Raw genomic sequence first — 13,195 nt, forward strand, 5'->3', positions numbered from 1 at the left:
GAATCAATCTTAGACACTATTCCACGCTATATTTTCATTTATTCAATCTGACATTAAAAAATCGCTAATCCTTCCATCATTCATTTTTCTTAATAAATGACCGTAAGACAATCTAAATTGCTAAAATCGATAATTGGTATAAGAGTTAAAGAAATCACCAGATGGCAATACTGATAAATATATGTAATCTTCTCTGTCTCTTCTACTCTGTTGAAGAGCAACCTTGGAATAAGTGAGAAACGTTAATAGCAAAGAAAGTTAGTCTTGTATAGTGTAGTTGGTATTCAGTTATCTATCCTTTTAGTTTAAGATTGTCTTCTTTCCTTATTCCTCTTCCCTCTCTCTCTTCTCATGTTTACATTTTACTATCAATCAATCGGCAAAATGTTTTCGTTCGTGTAAAAAAAATTCAACTGTTTCTGAATCTCTTTTTGCCATTTAGATCGCCATATCGTTCTTTAATTTTAATCTTGTTTCAATTGCAATCGTGATCTCGATTTTGAACATCTTGACAGTCAAAAAATAACAAACAAGAGACAACCTTGGTGGTCCAAACCGGAGTTTATTCCAAGTGTTATCAGTGATATTTTACTTCTCTTAGCTGTGTGTGGTAAAAGTAGTATCTTATTAGGAAATAAACCTGAAAAAAAGTGACCTTAAGAAAAGAAAGGCAAAGGCTAAGGTCGTCCATAAAGGTGATCTTTTTCTTTCTTGTTATTTGTTTTCCCTCCAATGACATCCAATTCACCAGCTTATTCAACTTTATCATGGGATACCACTTCCAATCATCGTTCATCTCACCAACATGATTCTGATTCATGGAAAACGTTTACAACTTTCCAAAATAATAATCACAACTTTAATAATAGAAATAATCTTTACAATAGTGACAATCAATCAAATTTAACAGCAAAAACATCATCTAACGGGAACGATTCTTTCTCTACTGTTTACACTTACGGACCCATTGATGGTAACCTCTATGCAACAGTTTCAAAGCCTAATAAATCAAGTGTTTCTCCTAATAAACCTACACAAACCCACCAATATCATCTAAATTCATCTAATGAACAATTACCACCGTCAAGTAGTCAACAAACTGGTGATATGAGTTACAACGAATCTCATATTAGATCCAGCATTGATTCTGGAATTTCATCGGTCAATTCAATCGGCAACTCTCGACCAATGACATCTGTTAGTACATTTTTATCACCATCAACAAACATGAACGGCAAAACAAGTATTTTACGACAATCAAGTGAAACAAATAACAACACAGTTATGCCAAACGGATACAAATCAGATTCCGTTGTTAATGTTGAAGCTATCATTCACCATAAGCCAGAATCGATAGTCGAAAAGCATCGTCCAGCCAATCCGTCCGAAAATTATTGTAATGGGAAATCATCTAATGGTAATTTTTCATCTTTTACCAGTAACACTATTTCCGGTATAAGTGAAGCAGAACAAGCAGCCTTAGATGAATTATTATCTGGTATGTTGAAGGAAGTTGAAAATTTCCCAGATTATCCTATGCATTCACCAAGCTTAAAACGATCAACAGATAATCAACCAATCCATGATTACAATAATAAAGTCAACTCTTCAATCGCTAATAATTACAATAAAAACATTAGTTTGGAAAATAATGAATACGTTAAAAGTACGGGAAAACCAGAATCACCTTCCATTGATGCTGTCGACTCATTTACTAATTCAGATGAAACTGGAACCGATGAGCCGGTTCGTGTTGCTTCACCCCAATTACCACCGTTGACCGATCATTTTGGTAAAATTGAACCTTTACCAGCTCGGTTTTTAACCAAAGCTCCACCAACCAGTGGTGAAGATGAGAGAGGTCGACCCTACCATGCCAGACCCGGAAGTCAGCCATTCTCCTATGGTGTAACAGCAACTTCACCAGCCCTACAGAGGCGAAGAGTAGTTTCCGAAACAACTGCCTACATATGTGAAAGTCGTCCCAAGCCAGATACAATTGTATCCACCTCTGTCCCTGCATCTAACGATACCACACAGCCAGTCTCTCCTTTGCCAGAAACAACTCCAGATTCAACTATAAATAGTCTGGATGAAAGTTCTGTGTCAATTGAGGAACAAGTTATCTCTAATGGACACCATAAATACCACTTGATTGACGATGAAGATACTTCGGGTCTTACTTGGCTTCAGAAACAACAATTGAAGTTGAAGAATAAACATGAAAGTAAAGATTTAAGGGGTAAAGATTTAGTTTTAGCTGAACTCAAAGGGACCATTGCTCGACATGAAAATGTCTCTTCCATGGTAGATCGCACACCCGACTCTAGATCATCATCACCTCAACATCGATTCAACACAGTTACTTCATCCTCACCAATATCACGATCACCTTTGGTGTTACCCAATCTAACTGCATCTCCAATTCCCAGATCACCACAGCCCGTACAATCATCTACTAATTATCATTCTTCCCCACCAACTCCATCAACCCCACCAACACCGGCCCCATCAGAGCCACCCTTAACCCAGTCAATAGTATCCAATCAAGCGACAACGATGATGTCCAGTCTCAATTTAAATGATAAATCACGCCAATCTCCATCCCTAGCTTCAAGTCCAACATCTGTGACTTATTCACGACCTTTACACGTCAGTACTTTTGAACCACGCACATCAATCGGGTCTAATATTGGGACGCCAAGCAACATCGATTCACCTTCTACACCCAATTTGAGTGCCGGTGGTAAACCACCTTTAAATGCTATGACTCGTCAAAACAGCATTCCTTCCACTCCACCTCATCGTTATGTTAGTGCCAGTGGATCAGTTTCACCTTTAACCTATTCACAGATCAGAGACAGTTATGGACGAACACCTAGCTCACCAGAACCAGGCCGTGATTCGCCTTCTGTTTATTTCGGCCAATCTCAAAGATCTAGCATGCTATCATTAAATGAATCGGATATCATCTCACAACATCCAACATTTATTAAAGATACCTCTAGATTTTGGTACAAACCAAAGATACCCAGGGAAGACGGTAAGTTGAATTGAACCCTTTTCAATTTCTTGATACTTTGTCCATTTCTGTCCAAGTCTACCCAAGATTACTTGCCTAAGTCTTGCCTTATGTTTTATCCAGAAATGATTTACACATCTCAAAAGAAGCCATTAATCAATTAATTATTTAATTTACTTTCAAAATTAATGCTAATCATACGGGATAGATCATTAAGTGACAGTGCAAAGGAGGTAAAAATACTAAGTAACTATTAGCGCAAAGCTAATCTTATCTTGAATGATATAAATGTAACCAGCTAAATACACTTGAGTAACCTTTTTACTAGCAAATCTGATACTTTATTGGTGACACATAAAACTTAAGCCATTAATCAGTAATCAGCGTTTTTTTTCTCCCTTTTCATATTTCTTCATCATTATTACAGCAATCAAAATCTTATTGGATAAGCCTCCAGGTACTTTCATCATTCGAGACAGTAATTCGTTCCCTGGCGCATTTGGTCTTGCCCTTAAAGTCGCTCAACCACCTCCTGATGTTCAAACTAAATCAGGTAAACAAATGAATTTAACCAAATTAAAATGAACCAACTTTTCTGACAATCTAAATTATCTTAATCGAGGATCCATAAAAAAATATCAACTACGATCAAGTCTTCAAATATCTACACATGCATACTGAACTCATTATTAAGGTGATTTTTATCACTTTGCTTTATCTTTCAACCTTCAGCATTTTTTTTGCCGAGAAAAATGAACTTCAGTTAATCTCAAAATAAGTCATAATTTATAATTTAAAAATATCAAAATTATAAATATGTTTGGTCTGTCTGTCCAAAAAAACCAACAAAAAAGGTTAAAGCTAATGTGATATAAATTGAAAAGTGCGAAACTGAAAAAAAACAATAATCTTGTTTAACTGCCAAGACAATTTCCACCTTTCCAATGTTGAACTTATCATCTTATCCATCACCCACTTTCACCCTCAATTCATGTTCACTATTTTTTACTTCAATTTAATCATCCAACTGATTTATCTTACTTAAGTCAAAAGGTGTGGCTCATAAAACGCCTTTGCATCCTTTTCATCCACAAAACTTCATCTCGATCGTTATAATCATCTCTCTTTGAAGAAGAAGAAAAAAAGATCTAAATTTAAAAGCTCTGTTTAGTTTATCAACATCCATATGAGAATTGATGCTCACTCACTTTTATCTTCCTTATCTGCCATTTTTTGTTTGTTTCCAGCCTCTTCTTGATCCAACTATCGAACTGACATATGTTCAAATTTTGGCCTAAAATTTGGCTTCTAAACTCACAATATTTCTAGGTCTTCTTCCTTCTTTAAGTTTCTCTTCTCAATCCATCTTTTCCTTTAGACTTGAAAATGGCTTGATTCCAAGTTTACTTGTAACTTTCTCATCCTCCTCAGCATCCTTATCTTCATCATCTAGTTCTCTCTCCTTCTCTCTCTCTCTTCCTCCTTCTCTAACAAGTCAATCCATGTGGGCAATTCACTGTTTCTTTCGTTGTAACGATATTATCCCGCAATCTGAAACTTACTCAGCCAATATCTCTTGAGTATTTCCTCTATCTTTACACTTTCTTGCTGTTTACACTTCCTCTTTGTTCATCCTCATCTCCATCTCCTTTCACCTACTCAACCTCTGTTATTCACATGAAAAGGAGAAGTAAAAAAAATCTCCTTTTAGCTCCTTCTCACGTTGGCGTGTAAACATTGGCAGCATCCGAGTAAATTTTTTGCTTCAAATAAAAAGCCCAAAATACTGAACAAATGAGGACAACTGGAATCACACTTAATCACAATTCACCGTTTCAACAAATATTACATTTCGTTTAATCTTGATTGTAATCCTTTAATTACCTTGAACCAATGTTAATGCAATATTTACCTCAAGATGCTTCATTTGTCAATAAGTTTAGGTTTTATTGTAAACAGTAAATTGTGTTTTCCTTCATTATTTCATGAAATCAAACACAAAAAGATTCAATTCATTTTATTCCCACTCTGATATTTCATTGATAATATCAAATTGATGGTTCTTATTTGTTGACCCAACTTGGACAATGATATTTCAATATAAATATCAATAAGAAAGTGTTGAGTTATTTTTCAGTCTCCAAAATCAGGGTCATTTCAATATCATTAATAGTTGATATTCAGACATTGATAGTTTTAAGCAATCATTATCTTAAGTCGCAAGTTTCATTTCAATTTCAAAGTTACATTGAAATAATGATATCATAATTAAAGATATTTAATGTCCATGAAAACAGATTAATGGATTAAAAATGAATGCATGAAAAGAAATATGAATGATGATGTTGATTAATAATTTGCGTGATTAGGATATGATGATTAACGTCATAAGTGTTTCTGTTTGTTCTCACCGTAATAAGTAGACTCTCATTGTAACTGACAAAAAGAAGTGTTGATGGGAATCCGTTAATGATGATTGCTTCTAATTGTAATTGCATTTCTTATTGATTCATTTTTTTTCTCATCCATTTTTATCTTGCAACAGGTGATACATCACATGAGCTTGTCCGACATTTCCTCATTGAACCAACATCTAAAGGAGTTCGAATCAAGGGTTGCCCAAATGAACCCGTTTTTGCCAGTCTCTCTGCTCTCGTCTATCAACATTCAATCACTCCTTTGGCCCTTTCCTGCAAACTAATTATCCCAGACTCTGATCTTACCCTGTCCAGAGGACCTTCTGAATCCCTGTTAACCTCTGGTGGCATGATTGGGACACTTTCCCGTATCTCTGGAGTCACTGAAGCTGCTGATATACTTGCCCAAGGAGCGGCTTGTAATGTTTTATATTTATTGACCGTTGAAACTGAATCATTAACTGGACCCTTGGCAGTTCGTAATGCAGTTACCGAATTGATATCTCGCACAAATCTCAATGAAATTATTGTTAATTTCAAGGTTTCCAATTCTGGCATTACATTGACTGACAATAGCCACAGGTAAGATTGTCACTTTATTGATAATAAAAAATTCATTTCAACATTCAACGTTTTAAAGGAAAAACAAATTGAAAACAAAATACTTGAACATCAAATTGAAGTTAAACTCATTCAAACCAATTAGCTTGTTAAACTTTAATTGAATGACTTGTTGAATTGTTTACTATTTTGTTCAGTTATTAACTGTTTTATACTGGTTCATATTAGCATTTGTGCAATAAAAAAAGCTTAAGCTAATCATTTCTTGTTAGCTTTAATTAGTTTCTATTGCTGTCTATTTTCCTGAATTTTTTCATGAAACAGAGAAAAAAAATGGAAACACAAAAGTTACTCAACAAAGTATAAAAAATGCAGCAAATGAGAAGAGGCTTCAGTTTTTGATTGCTTTTCAACAACTTTCAACTAAACGCTATGGTTCATGAATTTACCCAAAACTAGATTCTTTACCTTGCTGCCTTTACCTTTCCCAACTTGAAACTATTTAGAGAGACTAATAAACAACCAAGTGAGAGGCCTGTTAATTTGAGTGTAAACAAGGAGTTGACACAATCTTACTTAAGGCATTTTCATCCTCTAGAAACTCATAAAAGGCCATTTACATTATCATCAATAGCCCAACATTTTGGTTCCTCCTTTAAATTTTCAAGACAAAAGACTCTAAAACGGATCTAAGTCAACATTTTTACCTTTAAAATTGGCTAAAGTTTCTAGGATAAACCTATTAAACGTGCAAAACAAAAGATGAAGATGAGTCTATTGAAGAAACGCTTTTGGCCTCAAATTTCATTTTAAGGCCAACTTTATGAATAAAGATGAGGAAGAAGATATAAATCCTAGAGAATCAATAAATTTACAGAATCAAACATCAGTTAATTATCACTTGTTTAATCATTATTTATCTCATGTATTTTTGCATTGAAAATCATCTCGAGTCTAGAAAAGAGTATAAATCTTTGAAAATTCATTCAACTCTTTTTTTTGTAAATATTTTCTTTTCATTTCCAATTGAAAAGAAAACATTAGTTTCTAAATTGCGTTTGAAAATACTTTAGACGTTTCAATTTAAATTGATTCTAGAATTGTAATGTTCAACAAGTTTGTTTTTTCTGGAGCATCAAAATCGTTGCACTTTTTGCTGAACTTTTCCCTATTTTCTTCAATGTTTTCTTTCTCTCATTTTACTTGGTTTCCCAAAAATCACATAAATTAATCATTTGAGCTCATTCAACTTGCGCCTTAATCTGAATCTTTTAAACCTTCCATAACGTTAAGACTCTCTTTCCTTATAAATACATTGACCGTATGCTTAGCAAATGAACAATAACAAACAACCCAAACCAACCTAAAACCAGGCCAGTTACTGAAACTTGAAACCTATCATGAAGAAGAAGAAGAAAAAAAAATGTTATTGAAAACTTGCAACTGCCATGCATAAATATAGTCACAAAAGTGAGGAGGTTTTAATGTTGATCTTGTTTTTAGTCCATAAAATGTGGCAACAAAGAGAATCATTTTCAAGTAAAGGCTTGAAATTTGATTCGCATTATGCCTTAAATTCACTAGTTTAACCAAATATTGATGAAAAGGAAAAACATCTTTTTCTTAATCATCGTTCGTACGCCTTCATCTCTTTTTCCTGCTTCTATTCACCATATTCATCATGTTGCCAATCAAATGCGATTTGCTCTCTTTCATTTCTTTACAATTTGTTTTCTTTCAACGTTTACTGATAATGTAAATGTGATTCGCGCCACAGATTAGCTGCAGATTTTACAAAATCATGAATGCTTCGCCCTGAAACAAACGTGATTGATTTACAAGTTTTATAAACAACCGACAATCACTTAATCTGTAACAATTTCTCATTGAAAAGATTCACAATCTTTCTTTTCTTGTCCCAGGATTGTTTTCATTTCCTAGCTCTGTGTTTGTATAATGTTGGGTTAGATATACACTATCTGGTTGCTGTTTACTGTTGCCATTTGACTTACAAAAATAGTGAAAATCAATTTATCAACCTATTTATCTAAACCTTAATAATGTTTATCATTCATTTGATTACAAGATTTCCCTTTTTAACTATGGCAAAATCTGTCGTTTTAGTTCGAGATTTTATCTACTTTAACCCTTTCAGGGCTTAAGAGATCAACTCATAAATTACTTCGATAATTTTCTCGATTTTCTAGCAACTTGAACCAGATTGTGTTTAATTTTTAAAGTGAAATTGATTGATTTACAAATTTTCAGCTTCAGCTAATTCAACTCGTGTTATTTAGAGGCTGATGGAAAGTCTGGAGAAATTCATTTCAGTTGCTCATTGATATCAATCGTATTGTGAAAGATTTTCTTATGCTTTGATAAACTTGAATCTGTCGAAGGATTTCTTGATCAATTACATATTTAATGAGTATCAGGATTTTGCTGAAAAAGGGCATTTTTCTTCTCCTTGTTGAAACTAGAAAATGAATTTTCGCTTCTGGTTTATCAATTCAAGTTGCTTTCATTTTTTCTTTGGCTAGATAAATTAGCTGTTGATCTTTGATTAAACTCGACTATATTTTTCACGACATCACTTCTTACCAATGTATTTCCCATTGCACGGTCGAACCGTACTTCCTTCAAAACTTGTCAACGCTAAGTTGATTAAAGGTTAAAGTGTGCAACTTGAAATGTCCAATGAAATTGATGGGAATGGTTGATGATTTTGAAAGGGAAAAAGGTACAAATGTATAAAATGTATAAATGTATCACCGCTATCAATGTTGTCAATTTGAAATTTGATTTACAATCAATTGATCATCAATGGATCCCCTGATGTACACTCGCTTTTCAGGTATAAAAGTGAGATTACACGGAAGCTGAGTGATAATGAATATTTTAGTCCAACAATGTTAATTTGACTTTCAACCATTCCCTTTATAAGTATAAAATCGTAAAGTTTGAACCAATACCATAGCCAAAATCTTTGACTTTTGTCCACTTAAACAAGATTGAAAAAGAAATGGTTAAACACGTTGCTCTCATCATTGGATGTGTCATCCTATCTTTTAGTGCCGCTTTAATTGTCCCAACAAGCTGTTCACCAATCGGTGAAAATGAACAGAAAGAAACCAATCTCGCGGAGACCCGTTCTAAACGTAACTTGCCTGGGCCAGCGACTACTGCTACGTCCTCTGCGTCCTCTAGTACTGAAGTTGTGAATTCTATACTTCCAATTTTGGCTAAATTTCAATATCCTCCTGTGTATGGTTTAGGTGGTTTAGGTGGTTTAGGTGGTCTAGGTGGTTCTAATGGTCTTGCTGGCATTCTCAAAGGCCTTCCGAAAAACCTATTGTTTCTTCTTAATCCAATCTTTGGAACTGTTGGCGGAACCGTTGGCGGTCTTGGCGGTACATTGGACAAGACGTTAGGCGAATTAGGAGATAATTTAGGTGGACTTGATGAACCATTAAGTGATATTGGAAAGCTTGCTTCAATTTTATTGGGCGGTTTTTCTAAATCTGGTGGGGTAAAGAATCCAATACTGTCGAGTCCATTATTGGCTGCATTTGAGCAAATAAAAACAGCTTCGCAAGCAAAAGCTACAGCTACTACTGGCTAAGCTACTCGACTTGTAAATTTGGTCAGCTCGTTTAGTTGGTTAAAACAATGTCGATTAAATCATAACAAGAAAAAGCAAAGAATCAATCAGTTTTATGACTATCTATCCTAATCAGAATCATCCTTCATTCATTTAAAACCAATTGTTTCATCTTTTTTATCATGAAGCAAATTAGTGTTTAACAAATGATGGTAAATTTAAATCACTCAAATATCACTAACTTTTCAACATTTTGTTTCTCGGTCTCGTGTAAACTTTGAAATCAAATTTAAATAAATTAATTACTAATCCAAATGATTATTAAACAAAATTTAATCGCTTCTTTGCCAATTGACTATCATTTTCGTCAATAGTTTCACATTTCAAGAAAATGTTATCCATTTTTGTATTTCAAACAAAAATATGATTCTATTGCTGTTAACATTTGTTGTTTCTCAATAATAGTTGAGACTCTTTTTGTATCAAATTACATTTATGATGCACCTTGAAATTAAATTGTTTACCTATTATGAAAATTTACGTAAATTTTGGTCTAATCTTATTAATATTGACAAATCAATTTGACGTGAGCTCACTGTATAATAACAAATCTTGATGTTGAATTTTCCTTTTGATTATTTGATTTATTTATTATAATCTGAAACTTTGAATGTCAAACAGCACAAAAGTAACTGTAAACATTGATGTAATTTGAGTGATAAACGACACTTTCTTGGTGAATGTTATCCTGTTATAACTTTCATTTTGATATTCATTCAATCACTTGTAACAAGCTCAGTTACAATTGATTTATTACCTTAACTATGATATTGAACTGACATTTACCATTGCAGTTTCAATGAATTTAATGATGAACCAAACTTGATCTTCCGACAAATCAACACTAAATTCAGGTTCATTTTCATGTTAAACTGACTCTTGTGAATCTACTAAATCCACATTAATTTGCTCGTATAAACTTTCAACAAGCTAATCAATTTTGACTTTTAATGTACCATTCAAGTAATTGAATTACTTTTTGATTTTCATCTAAATTGAAAGCACATTTGCTTCATAGAACAAATCAAATTTCCAATCAACGTAAATTAACTTCTTTTCAATCTTTTTTTCAGAAACTTTTTCCGCCGACATTATCCATTATCAACTGTAAGCCACTTTGGCTTAGACCCTGAAGGACGCTGTTATAAACCCAAAACACCCAACACTCGAACCAGGTTAGTATTTTTTACTCTCCAACCATTACAACAATGGCAATAATAGTCATTTAATGTTATCAAGTTGATTTCATTACTTTTAGTGAATATCATTTTTCATATTTCAAGTTGAAACCTGAAAAATTGCTATCATTTTACATTAGTGTGACTTTTATTGTCATGAGTGGAAAATAAAGAGACCAAAAAGGCACTTTTAGTGAACAATCAACATGCTTTATACCTATTTCTGAATACAAATTAACATTTTGTTTGTCTGTCTGTTTAACAACATTGTAATACTTTTTTTTATGCTGTTCAATTGTTAATAATCAAGCGTGATTCGTAGTCGCCTTAAAAGCTAATGTTGACATAATCTCTTTTTTGCCTTTTGTTTTCCCTTGTCCTTGCCTTTTCATCATCATTCTCATCTTATTCTTTCTCTTTTACTCATATTACATTTGTCTTCTTCTTCTTTTCTTCTTCTTATTTCAGTCAATTGTTTGGTTTTGTGGCTCGAGCTAGAGGCATCAACAAACCCAGTAACAACGAGTGCCATTTATTTGTCGAGTTTGATGAAGACCAGGCAGCCTCGGCGATAGTCAACTTTGCTAATAAAGTTATCCTGTCTGTCAACCGTGATGATCGGCACAAGTAAACCCACAAGAGGAGGCACAAGATGAACACCAATGTGTACTGGCCGCATATGCAATCAATATGTAGACATTGAAAAGTAGATCAACTTGACTCAAATTACTTTTCATCTTTTGGAAAAGGTCATCATCTTATTGGCAAATCATGTTGTCATTGGTTTTCAATTTGAAATGTAATGCAATCGAAACCATTTCGCCTGGTATCACATTTATTCTGACTTCTCAATTTCACCTAGTTCAACAGACGATAATCATCGACATCATCAACATCATCCTGATATCATCAAATTTACAAGATATTATTATTTATTTATTGCGACTCAACAATATCTTTACTGATGAATAATATACACTTTTAATGTTCAGATTATACAATATTATTATATGCGCATGTTACCCTTGTTGATTGGTTTTTGTGGTTTTCAACAAAACCAATTGTCCAAAATTGTTGAATTTATCTTCCTTTCACTCTCTCCTTTTACTGCTTCATCATCTCACTCTTGGCCTATTTATTTCAATTTACAATTCAAGTTGTGAAAAAAAACAATCATTGAAACCAATTAACAGCTTTGTTGTTGATTTTGGTGTGTGTTGGTTTATGCTGTTATGATGATTGGTGAGCAAAGTGCAGACATTACAAACGCAGATCAATTGAACATGTTGAGCAAGATTCACAATGAACCAAACAGTTAACCTTGGAATTGATGGACACAAAGCAAGAAGCAAAAATAGTTCAACCATCATGTAAAATGAATCTGATTCCATGCAATGAAAAAAGAGTGCATTTCTTTTTTAGATTATGAAAAGCAAAAATTGAAAAGCTCTTTGAGAAACGTAACCAGCAAGCATTTCATTAGCATAAATCATCTTCAATCCAAAATCAAATTATCATTGAGATTTAACAGTCTGTTTCTAATAACTCATCCTTGTCATCATCATCATCATCTGTTGATCTCTTCTTTCACTCTTTATCTTTCTCTCTCTCATTAATTGCCTCAAATTAACGCTACAATCTAAAACAATCAATAAGCAAATTGTAAACCAGCAAAAACCAGAAAATGTGACAATGTTTCTCTTTTTTCTGGTTTGTCATTGTAACATTGCTGTAAACTGTTTGAACAATCAGGTTATTGTTAACTTGTTAATTTCATTTTACAGTTAATCATCTAACAGAAACTAAACATTTATCAAACTCTAGCATTTCTCATGATGGACGAGGAGAAACAATCAAAACTCTATTGGAATATTTAAAGTCAAATGGCATTAATTTACAATAAGAGCAACTCTAATTTTCAAACCGTAAATTGAAGTAAAAATTAATTGTAATTTAAGCAAAAAGAAGACAAAAAAATCTGTAAAATAACACAATTATAAGCAATATATTTTAACCTCTCTTTACCCATTTCCTTGTTGTTCATTTGTTGTTAACCCTGCAAACAAAATAAACTGTTATTACAAATGATTAACCAACGAATTAACAATTAATGACAAAAAACCCAATTGAACCCAAATTGGTTCAAGTTTAAAAACTGTTCATCAATCAATGAAACAACATTAGTTAAATGAACAAATGAAATACAGAGAAAAGATGGAAACTGAAATTTCTTAACAATTTACTGACAACTGATTACTAAGCATATTAACCATCCAAGACAACAATAATGATAAATTGACATTGAGAGTTTAATAATCATTCAACTGTCAATTACCTTGAACTCAGTCAATCGTTT

The 13,195-nt window shown here is 33.2% G+C and overlaps 1 protein-coding gene across 1 annotated transcript; it reads left to right on the forward strand.

The window, feature by feature from the left end:
- Positions 1-176: 176 nt before the first annotated feature.
- by (focal adhesion protein tensin) lies at positions 177-12,931 on the forward strand. The gene is made up of 5 exons (XM_015928618.3): positions 177-3,043; positions 3,450-3,575; positions 5,568-6,021; positions 10,735-10,836; positions 11,308-12,931. The coding sequence occupies exons 1-5, from the start codon at positions 733-735 to the stop codon at positions 11,468-11,470; spliced, it is 3,156 nt and encodes a 1,051-aa protein (XP_015784104.1). The 5' UTR covers positions 177-732; the 3' UTR covers positions 11,471-12,931.
- The last annotated feature ends 264 nt before the right edge of the window (positions 12,932-13,195 follow it).

The sequence above is a fragment of the Tetranychus urticae genome, chromosome 2 (assembly GCF_039701765.1).
Source record: "Tetranychus urticae isolate SD_2017Ah chromosome 2, NJAU_TeUrti_SD_1.0, whole genome shotgun sequence".
In the NCBI taxonomy this organism is placed as follows: Eukaryota; Metazoa; Arthropoda; class Arachnida; order Trombidiformes; family Tetranychidae; genus Tetranychus; species Tetranychus urticae.